This window comes from Lissotriton helveticus, chromosome 8 (genome assembly GCF_964261635.1).
Source record: "Lissotriton helveticus chromosome 8, aLisHel1.1, whole genome shotgun sequence".
In the NCBI taxonomy this organism is placed as follows: Eukaryota; Metazoa; Chordata; class Amphibia; order Caudata; family Salamandridae; genus Lissotriton; species Lissotriton helveticus.
This window is the reverse complement of record NC_136069.1, coordinates 845,385,355-845,401,361: the sequence shown is the minus strand read 5'-3', so window position 1 is coordinate 845,401,361 and position 16,007 is coordinate 845,385,355. Positions and strand designations below refer to the sequence as shown.

Genomic DNA, 16,007 nt, shown 5'->3' with positions numbered 1-16,007 from the left:
CTGAATCTCAGTTCAGCTTTTGTGTACAAGTGTGATTTGAATGCAATTGGTACCTTTTCTCCCTCATTAGAGGTCAGGTATGTGAATCCGCATCTCCCTGGGATGACTCGGATCACAAGGTTGCGTGTATTATCACGGGTTTCTAATTTTGTCTTAATTAGCATGTCTGTTTGTAAGGATCTCAAAATTTCTGTGTGTGTTTGAGTCCAACTGGATCTTTTAAAGTCTGGTTTAATTAGATCGTAAAGGGGTTTCACCCTTTCTGCGTAATTTGCAATGTATGTTCTTCCGAAATTTAGGAAGCCTAAAATTGACTAGGTTTTTTAGTGTTTTAGGAGCTTGGATAACGGCACATTTCTCTAGGAAATTGTCTGCCAGGCTTTTACCTTCACTTGATAGCTCATATCCTAGGAATAGGACCGTCAGATGGGCAATTCTGGACTTTTTGAAGTTGAATTTGTAACCCTCTGCAGCGAAACCAAGTATTATGGTGTTCACTCTTTTCAAGTGAGTCTCCAAGTCATCATCTGTTAAGTAAATGTCATCGACATAAGATAATGCATCATCATCATATAGTTGTAGTAATTCTGTTACTCTCGCTGAGAATACCCCCGGGCTGTTCTTGTACCCCTGGGCTAACCGACAGAATTGTTTTTGAGTGCCATTTACTGAGAAAGCTGTTAAATATCTGCTCTCTGGTGCTATGTTTTGACAAAAGAATCCATTGGAGATGTCCAAGGTTGTTTTGTATTTTTTGCGCACTATGTTATTCATTAGTGCAGCACTGTGTGAGTTTTGCACTGCAAAAGTTTTGCAACATGTGTTAAGGTGTCGGTAATCCAAAACTAGGCGATATGAATTGTCTGGTTTGGAGACCGGAAACAAAGGATTGTTCATTTGTGAGGTGCAAGTTTCAATCACCCCCTGGTATTCTAGCTGATCTAGTATTTCATTTACTTGTTTTTTAGCTTCTTGCTTAATTGGGTACTGCCTTTGTGCAGTTGGTTGTGATTTTAACTGGATTTTGTGAGGAGGAGAATCCTCATCCCATCCTACATGATTTTTATATAAAGCAGGTGCTAAGGCCACTGCCCACTTTCTAGCAAGTGTATATTTTTTATGAATCGGTATTTGATTCGAGAAGGCAGGCATAATTACTTCTTCTCCATGAGGGCACTCCCTGACAAACTCTGGTGGCCAGTCTTTTTCAGCTAGAAGGATGTCATAACCCTTGGAGAGGTTATCCCAAAATAGTCCCCTTATTTTCCTAGTCTTATCTCCCTCTATACGTAATGTTATCTCGTATATTTTGTGGGGCTTGCTAACTCTGGTATCTGCAGTTTCCACTTGAAGGTATTCATTCGTGTCCACTGTCTCCAGATGATTCATAAGGACTTTGCGAGCTATGCTCACCTCTGCTGCGCTGTCTAGCATTGTCTGAGCCCACTCTCCGTTTTTCAGTTGTGTCCTCAGTATTCTCGGCATTGTTAACTACTTGATACTGGCTACCTTCTTTTTTGGAAATTGTGATTTCTTTTTCAGTTGAGCAGGTTCCTTGTCTTTGGACTTGGTGTGCTCTTCTGATCGTCCTCTTCTTTCCGATTTCTGCGAGGAATTCTGAAAAGATTGAGAGGGACGTGTATCAATGTCTTGATATCTATCAGGTTTTTTAATATTATCCCTATTTCTAAGGTTATATCTATTCCCAGAGGGTTCACTCTGGGGTGACCTTTGTCTCGGGTTTGGAGATTTCTCTCTTCGCCTAGGAGACCTTCCTCTGGACTGGAATTTCTTTTCTTTAGGATTGGATTGTTTGTTCCCATCCCAGTTCTTTTTTGGTGAATTATTATTATTAAAAAACATTTTTTCTGGACTTGTAGTCAGTTGCGGTTTTACTGGTATTCCACCTAGACTATCTCTGCCTAGTTCTTCATAGGATTTTTCTATGATTCTGGCAATTTCAGCTGGTTGGTCTGCTATATCTGTCTCTTTTAACCTCTGGCGGATCGCCACGTTTTCTGCTTCACCTTTTATGTTGGCTAATAATATAGCCGAGACCTGCTTGAAGTCTTTTAGTAATTTCATACCAAGAGTTAAAGCAGGTTCTGGACCGTATTCATCTTGAATTTGTTTTAGCACATCTGGTATCACCGAAATGGATGGAACACCGTGCGTTTTTGTATAGATGGAAGCAAAGACTGTACCCCAAGTGTCACAGTCCTCAATGTGTGGTGCGATTCCCATTGGGAGACATATAGTCAGAATCCTGTGTTTTTCTAATGGGGTGGTGTCAGGAAACACCGCCTCTATTTGGGTAATTTTCTGTGCCAACCAGAATGGTATTTGTTCCCGTTTAGCTGGAACTTTACCTAGGCAGGATTGGATGTTCTGTGGTGTAATTTTATTTGTGTTCCCCTGGTGAGGGGTCAGCTGTGGTAGTTTAATCGCTGGCTGAATTGTTGAAGTCCGCATTACATACTGAACTAATTGTCTATGAATTTTTAGTAGTTGTTTTAGCTGTATTAACAGCTCTGCTGCAGGCATTCTTTCGATGTCTGGATGTGGTGTGTATCCGGCTAGGACCGGCCACGTTGCTCCTGGTCTTCCTAAAGGACCGAGCCTTGTAATGTGATTGTTATGTTTTAGGGCGCCATCAAATAAGAGCAAATGCTCTTGGAATTTGAGTGGTACTTCCACCTCCTCGAAAGGAGTGTACGTTTCAGGAGGTTCCTCTACTTTGTAATAGTGGAAGTACTTTGTTACAGCATTTGCTGCTGGAAAATGTATCCATGTATAGTATACCTCTGTCTGCCGATATTCGTGTGCCTCAATTACGAATATGACTGTGCCACCTCTAGGTGTCAGTCCATTTTCTATAAGTTTTAAGGTTATAGATCTCCTTTTGGCGACCTGGATGAGTATTATATCCGGGTCTGCTGTTTGCATGGTAGCATCAGCATCTGCTATTTCAGTAGCTAATCTAATTGCCTCTCTTTCATCATCACTCTCTGCCATTTTACAGACAGGATGGTATTATGTTTGTTTGCAGATCAGGTTTCTTATGGAAACAGAGATTAGATGCACAATATTCTGGAACTGTTTTATCCTTCAACGTTGACTAGACCAAGAACCATACATAGGAGTTCCCTCCTGCGAGGTTTTGGAGGATATAATAACCTTTCACCCACTCCAGACGTCTTTGGAGTATTTGGGAAAAGGGGTCTGAGTGAGAAAGCACGACTGAGTTACTCTAAATGTCTTACGTTAGTTTTATCGCCCTTTCCAAACACGTTGGGCGCCATGTAGTGTAGCTCCTATTTTCCCAATAGGCTCTGCGCGCATTGGAATAGTACCTACAGCAGTAAAGGCCTAGACCAGACGTTAACTAGGTCTACTACTGTCGATACTAGACTTAATTTTTGGGTTTGCCAGCTAAGCTCAGAGTTCGCTAGAAACTTTCTCGAATGTTCAAGGAAGGAATTAACTCCCCTGATTAGACAAGAAGGGATTTAGTTTCTGACAACCATAGAACATGACAACTTTGCTCTCCCCTAATCAAGAGTCAATCTCATGAGTCGTGTGAGCACAAGGCAATTATTTTACTCAGCCAGTACGTGCATTCTTAGTCTCATCTGAATGTAGAGAAAAGGAAGAGACGGGCGTGTTCAATAAAAGATGTTATTTATTGATCAGTCTCTTTTCTCGTACAAGAGAAATGGATCGATATTATTGCAATACTTATAGTTAAGTAAAGTGCATACATTAGAAGCAATAGTATAAAATAATACTGTAAAAACATTGATATGGTTTCTGAGCCATATGATGTTTAAAATGATTAAAATATATTTACATACACATATACATTTGACTAAACGTACTCAACTGGTGTTTCTAAGTACGCCTACCCCGTGTACCTGACCTAAGTCTAATGCGTGGGCGGGAATAGAAAGTTACAGTTTAAGTTAAGTTTGTTTTTGCCAAGTGAATAACTAAAGAATTCTCTAGGAGGGGTTATTCAGTTCTGTACCTGGAATTTAGGATGAATGAGGAATGGTATCTCTTTCTCTGCTCTCGATATTCCAGGCTGCCTGCGAGGGCTGCCCAGAAGCGCCGGTGCTGGGTCTCTCGGCTTGAGATAGCAGCGCGTCTCTCAGCGCGTCAGGAAGGCGGGGCTGCTGCCTGCGGGGTCTGCTTCTGCTCTCGGCTTCGGCAAGTATGGCTGCTCCGTCTTGTCACCACGCGTGTGTTTGCATAGGGCAAGGTCGGCAATATTTATACCTTAAAGGTGCCGAGATTGACGTAAGGATGGACATAGGTACGTCAATAAAGATGTCATACGACTTGCTCGTTAGCACATTCTTTTGCAAAAGTTCTCTGTGAAATCAAAACAATGGCCGCACGGATTTTCCAGGTTGTCATAGGTTTGATTTGTTATGAGAACGTCGTATGCCTTATCAGGGGCTGGAGGAATGTCGCTTGTCTAATTAGATCTCAAGCGTTATGACCTAATCAGATAACACGTTCCTGTGCCGTAGTGTGACTGCGTCAGATAACGGTATCTGCATCATGGGGGATTTCTTGCCTCATGGGCTGACTGTTAGTTAACTAGCTAGGTAGTTTAACCAGAATAGGGTCAGGAATAGGGGGATCGATTCAGAACCTATAGAAATACACGACACCTCGTCGGGTAAAATGCATTCCATTTTTCCTGTGCATCTCTCTTCCACAAGCTCCTTGTCCATTCCTGGTTGCTTATGGTTTTCTCTTCCTGCTTCACCATCAGTCTCCTTCCTTGTTTCTCTTCAGCCTCCTGCTTTGTTTCTCTCCTTTGCTTGGATTACTGTGAAGAACAGTCAATCAGTTTAATAATATGTATAAGAAAAATGCTTTGTGTGTATTTTTCAATTTATTATTCTTTAGGATTTTCTTCAGTTGGCTACTATATTGTTTTGGTCTTTCACCATATTTGACATTTAGAAGTTTGGGGTTGTCTGACATGATTTCCTAAATTGGGTTTTACCAAAAGGCAAATACCCATATGTAAGTATACCAGATAGTCTGCTACAAAGATGTTTGGATAAATATCCATTTCGGTAATACAAATACAGTACAGACATACATAGGGAACAATTGGACTTTCAGTTCTTTTTGAAAACACCCATAGTTTGAGCTAAATCTTGTAATGTTGGGTCCATTCTACCTCTCATATTGTCATTCTCTAGACACAGATTTGTAGGTAGGAAGAGAGTATAAATAAGCAATGAAGTTCTTTCGGTATGCTGGCAAAACCTAGTTCCTTACTATTTAGTACATCCTTTGTATGTGGTTGTATTGCTTCTGAGGTTACATCTTTAGTCGGGGAGTTATTTGATCTTCTGACAGTTATAGTAGACTAGATATTTAGTGGTAAAATAAATGTCACTCTCCTCTTGCTTAGATTGGGTGTACAACTAAAAGGTTGTAGAATGCCGGTGGAATTGGTCATCTGATTCCCAGCTTTATCCTTAATGGATGGCCAAGACCATCGGGAACATTAAGGCAGGATTTAGGCCTATGGTTACTTTGACTGTTAATCTGTGGTGTTCTGACAATAGTGTATCCAGGCCAGAAAATTAGCATGGCTACAGTAGTTGAAGCTTGACCTGAAGGGCCAGATACCAAGCGATGAATGGTTAATGCTTTATTACTTGTTTCTTAACTTTTATAATGTAATGTGTAGAGCTTTACCTGTTTTCCTAATTGGAGAGCTGCAAACATTGTTATGTAATGTTTTGAGCATTGTGCCTAACAGTGCAATTTTTGTGAAATGTATTGAGTTGTATTGTATACAAAATAACGCATAGAAAAAGGTTCACATGTGAATTTTACAGTCTCCAGAAAGCTAATGATAAAACAGCCTATCTAAATATTTGCCTTCAGTGCCTTGACTGCACGTGATTCCATTTTCTAAGGAATGACAAAGCTTTGCAGAGCATTAAAAAGCTCACCAGCAAGAATGCAAGTGGATTCCTAAAAATAAAGAACTGCCTTGTATTATGTAAACTTTATTCGTATTAAATCTGTCATTTCTCATAAGTGATTGCTTAGTTTCTAAATATTCATCCATGGTTCGTGTTAAATATTGATCTGATCCGTAAACCCTTCATTGGGTTTCGATACCATTCTTTCTGTGCTTAAAAAAGTCTCTTTAGGCATTTGAGAGGGACTGATCTGATATGCATAGCTCCTCTTTCACGACGTTTATAGTTATTTATACCTGGATCAGATTAACCCTTACTGGGTAAGAATGTGCCGTCAGTTTAGTTTTTAGGTTTCGCCTGCGAGCAATCTATTGCCTTCTCTCTTTCCTGGCTTATCATTGGTCCCTGTGCCAGCCCTTACTTTTCGTCCTTTTCTATTGGAGGTAGCATATTTTCCTGCATTTACCAATGCTTGTTCCTCCTCTGCTTTTCTTATCAGTTTCTCATAACCGAACTACTGTTAACATCCGCTTTGGAACTATTTTTTCAAAAAGTTTTGCCACCTTTTGCTTTTTACTCTTCCAGCATATTTATATAGCAATTTTATCACCCGGAAAAATTCTGTGATTTTCATAGAATCACAGGATGTTGCGTCAGACTGGAACCGGAATCCCCGGCTCTCGAGTCAGGACCTCTGGCTGCTGTGCCACATCCTCTCCACTTCCCCAGTGTTTGTCAGGGAGCTCTTTCCTTAGTCCCGAATGAAGATTGAGAAAAACAGTTCTTTATTCATATATAGGGGAAACCGATGCATTACCAATGCTTGTTTTATTCGTCTGGGCAAGCAAATCAGTCCCACATTCATCTCCATAAGTGCTCACAATATATGGCGTAGCATGCTTCCCGTCCATTAAATGCGCCCTGGTGCCTTGTTATAGGTAGTAAGCGCTGTATAATTGCAGTGCACAACCTATTATTTTAGTTTCACTTTCAAGAAATAACCATTGTACCTTGATTAAGACTTCACTGGTGAAAAGATAACCCCCCTTCCAATCTGTACAGTAGACATTGGACCGTGTAAAACTAAGAATTTTTATTTTATGTTTTGAAGAAAAAAACAGGTATCTGAAAGAAACAGGTTAGTATTAGATTCCTTACCTTAGAATATCCCCAGGCGTCAGTCTGGATCCGGAAACTTTTGCGTAGCAGTACCCCTGCGCGTCAGTAGGCGTCGTCTGCAGGCGTCCCCTGCGGCTCCGCGTCGTCGGCGTCGTGCGCCGTGATGACGTCGCTGGAGTATATAGACGCCGCCTCCGCGCGCTGACGTCAGTTCTTCTTTTTTCCGCGCCAGTTAGCGCAGATCCGAAGAGCAGTACTCCGGTCTTTTGACCAAAGTTTTTTGATTCTTTCTAACTCTACGGTGCCGATAGGATGCCCGGGTTTAAGAATTGTGACGGGTGTGACCGCACGATGTCGGTCACGGACCACCACCGACTCTGCCTCCGGTGCCTGGGCGCGGACCACGACGTGGAGTCCTGCGTCGACTGCCGGGCCTTGACGAGTAAGGCTAGACGGGAGCGGTCCCGCAAGCTACTCGAGCTCCGGGTGTCGGCCCCGCGTCAGGAGCGGTCCCGGTCCGGCCGGAGGTCGAGGGAGCGGTCGAGGGAGCGGTCGCGGAGCCACCACGAGCGCTCCGGAAGTCGTCACCATTCCTCTGGTTCCTCAGGTAAGAGGCACAAGAAGTCGGGGCGTCGTCATCGTACCCCCGACTCCCGCGCGATGCGGCCGGGGGTTCGGGTGGCCCCACCCCCGCGGCTCCACGTGGGTCGCCGGCGCTGCCTGCTCCATACCCGTCGGTCCCTGGGCAAGGCGCGTCGCGCGAGGAGATAGAGGAGTTCCTCATGGCCATGAGGGCGCTGTCTCCTCCGACGGGGCCTACGGCGCCTGCGGGCCCGGTGGTCCCGTCCGGGGGCCCGAGCGGTTCGGGTGCTCCGGCCCCGACGCCGCTGGCGGCTCCGGCCCCGGCGCCGCTGGGCCCTTCAGGGTCGACGCCGGCTGGTCCACCGACCTCTCCGGCGCCGATTCCATCGGGGCAACCCATGGTGCCGCCTCCGCGCGACGCCGGCTCCGGCTGGCGTCGGGGGTCCGGCTCCGGGCGGCGCCCCGACGCCGGCTCCGGCCGGCGTCGGGGGTCCGGCTCCGGGCGGCGCCACCCCCATTCCCTCTCCTACTCCGGACGCGGAGTCGGACCGGCGTCGTCCGACGCCGAGTCCGGCGCCGATGGGGCCCATTGACCCCGAGGAGCCGGTCTACATCATTGACTCAGAATATGGTGAGGATGCAGATTATGGAGAGGTTGGGAGGGGTCTGAGGACCCTCTGTCACGCGAGTGTCAGTACGACGTGGACTGGACAGGTGACTTGGGTGATGCCAGTGGTCTGGACGAATCTCCTAACCCTGGTTTTGTCTCGCCTCCCACTGTGGCGTCGGAGGCTGGGGCTGCCTACTCTGTGGTGCTGATGAGGGCTGCCAAGGCCTTGAGCCTTGAGCTCCCCGTCGCAAAAGTGAAGCCTAACATCCTCACCGAGGTCTTCAAACCGCAGTCATGCCCACAGGAGCCTCTGCTGCCGTTTAATGAAGCCTTGACGGACGTTCTGTTGGGCACGTGGTCCAGGCCCGCTTCAGGTTCGCCTGTTGATAGGAACGTTGCCAGGCGCCACCGTCCGTGTCCGGACGACCCTAAGTTCCTGTCCACCCATCCCACCCCTGAGAGTCTGGTGATCCAGGCCTCAACATCCCAATCCGCATTCCCGTCGGCCCCGCCCGACCGGGAATCTAAGAGGTACGACCAGTATGGCAAGAAGGTCTTCTCGTCCCTGAGTGCGGGACTGCGGTCTTGCAATACCGCATGCCTCTTGGGCCGCTACACCCACTCTCTGTGGGATACGGTCGCGGAGTGTCTGCCGCAATGCCCGCAGGAGGTACGGGACAAGCTCGGCCAGGCTATGTTGAAGGCCGAGACGCGGCGAGGTATTCCATCAGGTGTGGTCTTGATACGACCGACTCGCTGGGCAGAGCGATGTTCACGACGGTGGCGATTCGTCGCCACGCCTGGCTGAGATCCGCCAATTTTTCGACGGATGTCCAAAATGCCTTGATGGACATGCAGTTCGATGGCAGTCGCCTGTTTGGCGACAAAGCGGACCACGCGCTTGAGCGCTTCAAGGACTCCAGGGTCACGGCCATGTCCTTGGGTCTCTCGACCCAGCGCCAGCAAACGGGTTCGTTTCGCTCCTTTCGTGGCCACGGAAGGGGCGGTCCCACGGCGCCGTTGGGCCCTTCAGGGTCGACGCCGGCTGGTCCACCGGCCTCTCCGGCGCCGATTCCATCGGGGCAACCCATGGTGCCGCCTCCGCGCGGCGCCGGGACTCCGACGCCGGCTCCGGCCGGCGTCGGGGCTCCGGCTCCGGCCGGCGTCGGGGCTCCGGCTCCGGGCGGCGCCACCCCCATTCCCTCTCCTACTCCGGACGCGGAGTCGGACCGGCGTCGTCCGACGCCGAGTCCGGCGCCGATGGGGCCCATTGACCCCGAGGAGCCGGTCTACATCATTGACTCAGAATATGGTGAGGATGCAGATTATGGAGAGGTTGGGAGGGGTCTGAGGACCCTCTGTCACGCGAGTGTCAGTACGACGTGGACTGGACAGGTGACTTGGGTGATGCCAGTGGTCTGGACGAATCTCCTAACCCTGGTTTTGTCTCGCCTCCCACTGTGGCGTCGGAGGCTGGGGCTGCCTACTCTGTGGTGCTGATGAGGGCTGCCAAGGCCTTGAGCCTTGAGCTCCCCGTCGCAAAAGTGAAGCCTAACATCCTCACCGAGGTCTTCAAACCGCAGTCATGCCCACAGGAGCCTCTGCTGCCGTTTAATGAAGCCTTGACGGACGTTCTGTTGGGCACGTGGTCCAGGCCCGCTTCAGGTTCGCCTGTTGATAGGAACGTTGCCAGGCGCCACCGTCCGTGTCCGGACGACCCTAAGTTCCTGTCCACCCATCCCACCCCTGAGAGTCTGGTGATCCAGGCCTCAACATCCCAATCCGCATTCCCGTCGGCCCCGCCCGACCGGGAATCTAAGAGGTACGACCAGTATGGCAAGAAGGTCTTATCGTCCCTGAGTGCGGGACTGCGGTCTTGCAATACCGCATGCCTCTTGGGCCGCTACACCCACTCTCTGTGGGATACGGTCGCGGAGTGTCTGCCACAATGCCCGCAGGAGGTACGGGACAAGCTCGGCCAGGCTATGTTGAAGGCCGAGACGCGGCGAGGTATTCCATCAGGTGTGGTCTTGATACGACCGACTCGCTGGGCAGAGCGATGTCCACGACGGTGGCGATTCGTCGCCACGCCTGGCTGAGATCCGCCAATTTTTCGACGGATGTCCAAAATGCCTTGATGGACATGCCGTTCGATGGCAGTCGCCTGTTTGGCGACAAAGCGGACCACGCGCTTGAGCGCTTCAAGGACTCCAGGGTCACGGCCAAGTCCTTGGGTCTCTCGACCCAGCGCCAGCAAACTGGTTCGTTTCGCTCCTTTCGTGGCCACGGAAGGGGCGGTCCCACACGTGCTGCCAGCCACGCACCGCAGAACACTTCTCAACGCGGTGGCGCCCGTGGATTCCGCCGTGGTGGCGGTCGGGGACAACGGCGAGGTCAGACCACACCTCCCCCCGCAGCAGCCTCCAAATCCTCCTAGTCCGAGCTTTCAGGCCCATGTGACGCCAGTGGGTGGCAGGGTTCGCCATCACCACTCCCGCTGGCGCACTATCACATCGGACAGGTGGGTGCTGCAGCTCGTCCGAAGGGGGCCATCGAGCGCGTTCCTGGGCCAGAAGTAGGGTGTGGTTGCTATTCCCACTACTTTCTGGTACCCAAGAAGGACAAGGGGGGCCTGCGTCCTATCTTGGATCTACGGAACGTCAACGGCTTCCTCCGGAAGGAGAAGTTCAAGATGTTGACTTTTACTCAGGTCTTGGCTGCTCTAGACCCACTAGACTGGATGGTAGCGTTGGACTTGCAGGATGCGTATTTTCACATCCCCGTCCTGCCGGCCCACCGGCGTTACCTGCGGTTCACGGTAGGCCACGAGCACTTTCAGTTTATCGTGCTCCCATTCGGCCTTACCAGCGCCCCACGGGTGTTCACGAAGGTGATGGCGGTGGTCGCAGCTCATCTGCGCCGGTTAGGGGTTTCAGTCTTCCCCTACCTCGACGACTGGTTGTTGAAGGCGGGCTCGCCCCAGACAGTCGTCCACCACCTCCGGATGACGGCAGACCTCCTGCACGAGCTGGGGTTTTCCATCAACGTGCTGAAATCACACCTGTGCCCCTCTCAAAAGCTCCTTTTCATCGGAGCGGTTCTCGACTCGGCGCAGTTTCGGGTTTATCCTCCGGAACGGCGGGTCCGGGATATTCAGGCTTTGATTCCCATCTTTCAGCCGTTATCCCGGGTCTCGGTCAGGTTGACGCTGCGGCTTCTGGGACTGATGGCCTCCTGCATCCTTCTGGTGCATCACGCCAGGTGGCGGATGCGGGCTCTGCAGTGGGACCTGAAGTTTCAGTGGGCCCAGCATCAGGGCAACCTATCCGACCACGTCCTGATCTCGGAGGGCACTGTGAGACAGTTGCAGTGGTGGCTTACGGACCGCGATTGGGTCAGGGGCAGATCCCTCTCCCTTCCCCAACCGGAGCACGTAGTTGTGACGGACGCGTCCCTCCAGGGCTGGTGAGGCCACTTGGGAGAGGCGGAGATCAGAGGCATCTGGTCTCCGGCGGAGTCCCGGCTCCATATCAACATGTTGGAGCTGCGGGCGATTCGCCTAGCACTGAAGGCATTCCTCCCCTTTGTCAACGGGAGTGTGGTGCAGGTGTTCACGGACAACACCACCGCCATGTGGTACTGCAACAAGCAGGGCGGAGTGGGGTCGTGGACCCTTTGCCAGGAGGCTCTGCGCCTCTGGCAATGGCTGGAACGTCAGGGCGTGACTCTGACGGTTCAACACCTGGCAGGTTCTCTGAACGCCAGGGCGGACGAACTCAGCCGTCGGTGCTCGGTGGATCACGAATGGCGTCTGAACTCGGACGTGGCGAAAGGCCTCTTTCTGCAATGGGGAGAGCCTTGGTTAGATCTATTCGCCACAGAAGAGAACGCGCAATGTCATCAGTTTTGCGCGTTGGAGTTTCCAAGACGGCACTCGCTCGGCGACGCCTTTCGGCGCGAGTGGAGCTGCGGTCTGTTGTACGCCTTTCCGCCTATACCACTTCTGCCCAGAGTGCTGAAGAAGATCAGGCGCGACCGGGCTCAAGTTATCCTTGTGGCTCCGGACTGGGCTCGAAGGTACTGGTATCCCGAGCTACTCAGCATGTCAGTCGGTCCCTCGATCCGCCTGCCCCTTCAGGAGGACCTTCTGTCGCAGCAGCAGGGGACGGTCCTCCACCCGAACCTGTCCAGTCTCCACCTCCATGCTTGGAGATTGAGCGGCGACAGTTGAGGCCATTTGACTTGCCTCCTGAAGTCTGTGATGTGATTCTGGCAGCCAGGTGTCCCTCCACAAAGTCGGTATACGCCTGCCGGTGGAACAGATTTGTGGCATGGTGCACAGCAAAGGCTGTGGATCCCCTTTCTGCCCCTCTCTCCGAGGTTCTCCTCTTTCTTCTCTCTCTTGCCCAGCAGGGCTCTGCTCTGGGCACTATCAAGGGCTACCTTTCTGCCCTTTCCGCCTTCTTACGGCTACATATCAGCCATCTTTGTTCAAGTCCCCTATTGTACTGAGATTCTTGAAGGGCATCACGCACATGTATCCTCCTGTTCCGTTCGTGATGCCTCAGTGGGACTTGAACCTGGTTCTGACTTTTTTTGATGTGCGCTCCCTTTGAGCCGCTTCATTCCTGTCCTCTCCGTCTTCTCACTTTAAAGACGGCCTTCCTGGTTGCCATCACCTCTGCCAGGAGAGTGAGTGAGCTCCAGGCTCTTTCTGTGAAACCTCCTTTCTTGTCCGTTCATCCTGACAAGGTGGTTCTTAGAACTAGACCTTCTTTCCTGCCCAAAGTAGTTTCTGCTTTTCACATCGGGCAGTCCATCACCTTGCCCTCCTTCTTCCCGCCTCCGCATCCTTCAAAAGATGAAGAGCGGCTCCATCGTCTGGACCCAAAACGTGCGCTTTCATTTTATATGGATCGCACACGCCAGTTCCGGGTGGATGACCAACTATTTGTTGGCTACGTGGGTGAGAAGAAGGGAAGGGCGGTACAGAAACGAACCATCTCTCGGTGGGTCGTCCTGTGCATCAAAGCATGCTACTCTTTGGCTCGGAAGGAGCCTCCTGTTGGGCTGAGGGCCCATTCCACTCGGGCCACGGCGGCTACTACCGCCCTGGGCCGGGGAGTCCCCTTGCAGGACATTTGCCAGGCGGCTACGTGGGCCTCGCTGCACACCTTTGCGAGGCATTACTGCCTGGACAGTCAAGTCCGGAGGGACGGCTTCTTTGGCCGTTCGGTCCTCCAGGATTTTCTGGTGTAGGATTGTATTGGTTCGCAGACCCACCACCGGGGTTGGTATTGCTGGGGTATCTATTCTAAGGTAAGGAATCTAATACTAACCTGTTTCTTTCAGATGAACAAGTTACTTACCTTCGGTAACGATATATCTGTAAGAAACAGTAGTTAGTATTAGATTCCTTACCGCCCCACCCATCCTCCCCGTTCTGCGAACTGATACCTAGGGTTAAGGACATCCCTTTCAGGGCCCTAGTTTCACATGGCACCAGTGTTAGTTCTCACATGGCTCTGCGTGTTCTGGCGCGGAAAAGCTGTGTGCAAAGAACTGACGTCAGCGCGCGGAGGCGGCGTCTATAAACTCCAGCGACGTCATCACGGCGCACGACGCCGACGACGCGGAGCCGCAGGGGACGCCTGCAGACGACGCCGACCGACGCGCAGGGGTACTGCTACACAAAAGATTCCGGATCCAGACTGACGCCTGGGGATATTCTAAGGTAAGGAATCTAATACTAACTACTGTTTCTTACAGATATATCGTTACCGAAGGTAAGTAACTTGTTCGTTATGCTCCAGCAGACTAATCACATTGTTTGCCCTGAGGAACATGCTTTATAGGTTTGATACTTGAGTAGACTAAAATGGCAGATCTAACCTAATAATGTGGCACAGTGCTTGTATGTTTCTCGATTCAGTGTGTAAATGGCAATGTTGAAAATCTGTCCGGTTTCTGGAAAAGACCTCCGCTCTGGAAAGACACATGCCTTATAATATTTAAGGAATAATCTTGAGTTTAATTTGTGTAGTTGTTGAAGCTGAGATGATGTGTAGGAAACCGGTGTGCAGAATCGTCTTGTGTAATGTAAATCCTTCCACTATAGACCGGATCTTGCATTGACATACCTTGTTTGTTGCAGAGCTGTCTGGAGTGCTTCATCAGTGTCACGTGCTGGCTTCGGAAATGGTCCATTTCATACACCAGATGCAGTACTACATCACGTTTGAGGTATGCTTGGGATGAAATGCAGTGTTTTTGTCGCCTTTGTGGTTAAATTGCCTAAACAGTTTTGTGTTTTAGATGGACCTAGTGAAGTGTTTGTCTTTTTGTTAGGTGCTTGAATGTTCGTGGGATGAGCTCTGGAACAAAGTGCAGCAGGCACAGGATTTGGATCACATCATCGCCGCCCACGAGGTTTTCTTGGACTCTGTGATCTCGCGATGCCTGCTTGACGCTCAGTCCAGAGTAAGCCGCTTACCTCTCTTCTTATGATGACCATAAACCTGATTAAATGCTAGGTTTTCTCTTGTCTCCATTTATTTTGTATTGGTTATCAGTTTGAGATTATGAAATAGACATGGTAAGATAGAATGGATGAAATCCTCAATTCTTATAGATGTAATTGTATATCTTTATTCGGTCATGTGACCATTAAAGTGCCCAGTAATAAATACATTTAAAGCACACACAAGAATTCTTACAAATCATATTAAAACCACATCAATACATAAAACAGTAAAATTAGTTAATTTGTTTGGAACAGTACCCACTAATCAACAATTAAACACAAGGTAACTCTCTCCTTTCACACTTCGGACCTTCATATAGAGAGTATATCAATAAATAGCTGGTGCAATAATATTGATTCCTTAAAATCAGTATGCAGCATATATGTCTGCATTAGGATGACCTCGGCATTGCTGAAAAAAACCAAGGACAGTCTGGTACCTGCTCTTTACAATTCTAAAGAAGGTGTTTCTTTCGGAAAACAACTTCAGAACTGTACTCATGCATTTGAATAGTGGTAGTGTGTTGCCCTATAACCTCCCAGATTCCACACTGGCACGCCTTAAGAGCATCCAACATGCCACAGCACGTCCCAACCAGGGCCAGAAGAAATATGATCCCATCACATCACCCCTATTCATATGGAACTCCATTGCCTTCCCCATCCCGCACTATCTTCAAAAACGGCTGCATCATTTGCAAAGCCATCACAACCAGCATCCCTACTTCTCTTGCAGACTAGCTCACCATCTCTGGTGGTTTTTGGCACAGCCAGGACACCTTCAGACTGCAGATTGGAAAGCGTAAAAAAGGAAAAACAAGGCAGCACACCTTTTCCATCTATGCACTCAAGATCTGGACTCGTCCCCCTATCCATCAACACTACCCAAAGTTGCTCAAATTTAGGAACAACCTCTTTAAAGCACTATGTATCCCAATGCAGTACCTGTCCACAACCCAGCTACCTCTTCTATCACTCATTTACTTTATGCTAGTCTTTGACCTTGTGCAGGGCTTCACTGCCTTGTGGCTAGGTTTGCATTTTAGGGATAATACATACATATTTCCTGCATACAAACAGACAATTTCACTATCAAGTATGCATTGCACATGCCCTTTCTCTTTGGCGTTTGTCTGACCTTTATCGGAACTGATAACATCGTTTTTGGTTGCACTGGCCTGTCTTTGGGGATGACATGCACCTCACTATTAGG

General features: G+C 49.4%; 1 protein-coding gene across 2 annotated transcripts in view; it reads left to right on the top strand.

The window, feature by feature from the left end:
- TUBGCP3 (tubulin gamma complex component 3) overlaps positions 1-16,007 on the top strand; it is a 392,150-nt gene that overhangs the window by 336,962 nt on the left and 39,181 nt on the right. For both annotated transcript variants that reach the window (XM_078657652.1, XM_078657653.1), the window contains exons 18-19: positions 14,426-14,514; positions 14,620-14,751. In XM_078657652.1, coding sequence (XP_078513778.1) covers positions 14,426-14,514; positions 14,620-14,751 — 221 coding nt within the window. The remainder of the gene's footprint in view (positions 1-14,425; positions 14,515-14,619; positions 14,752-16,007) is intronic.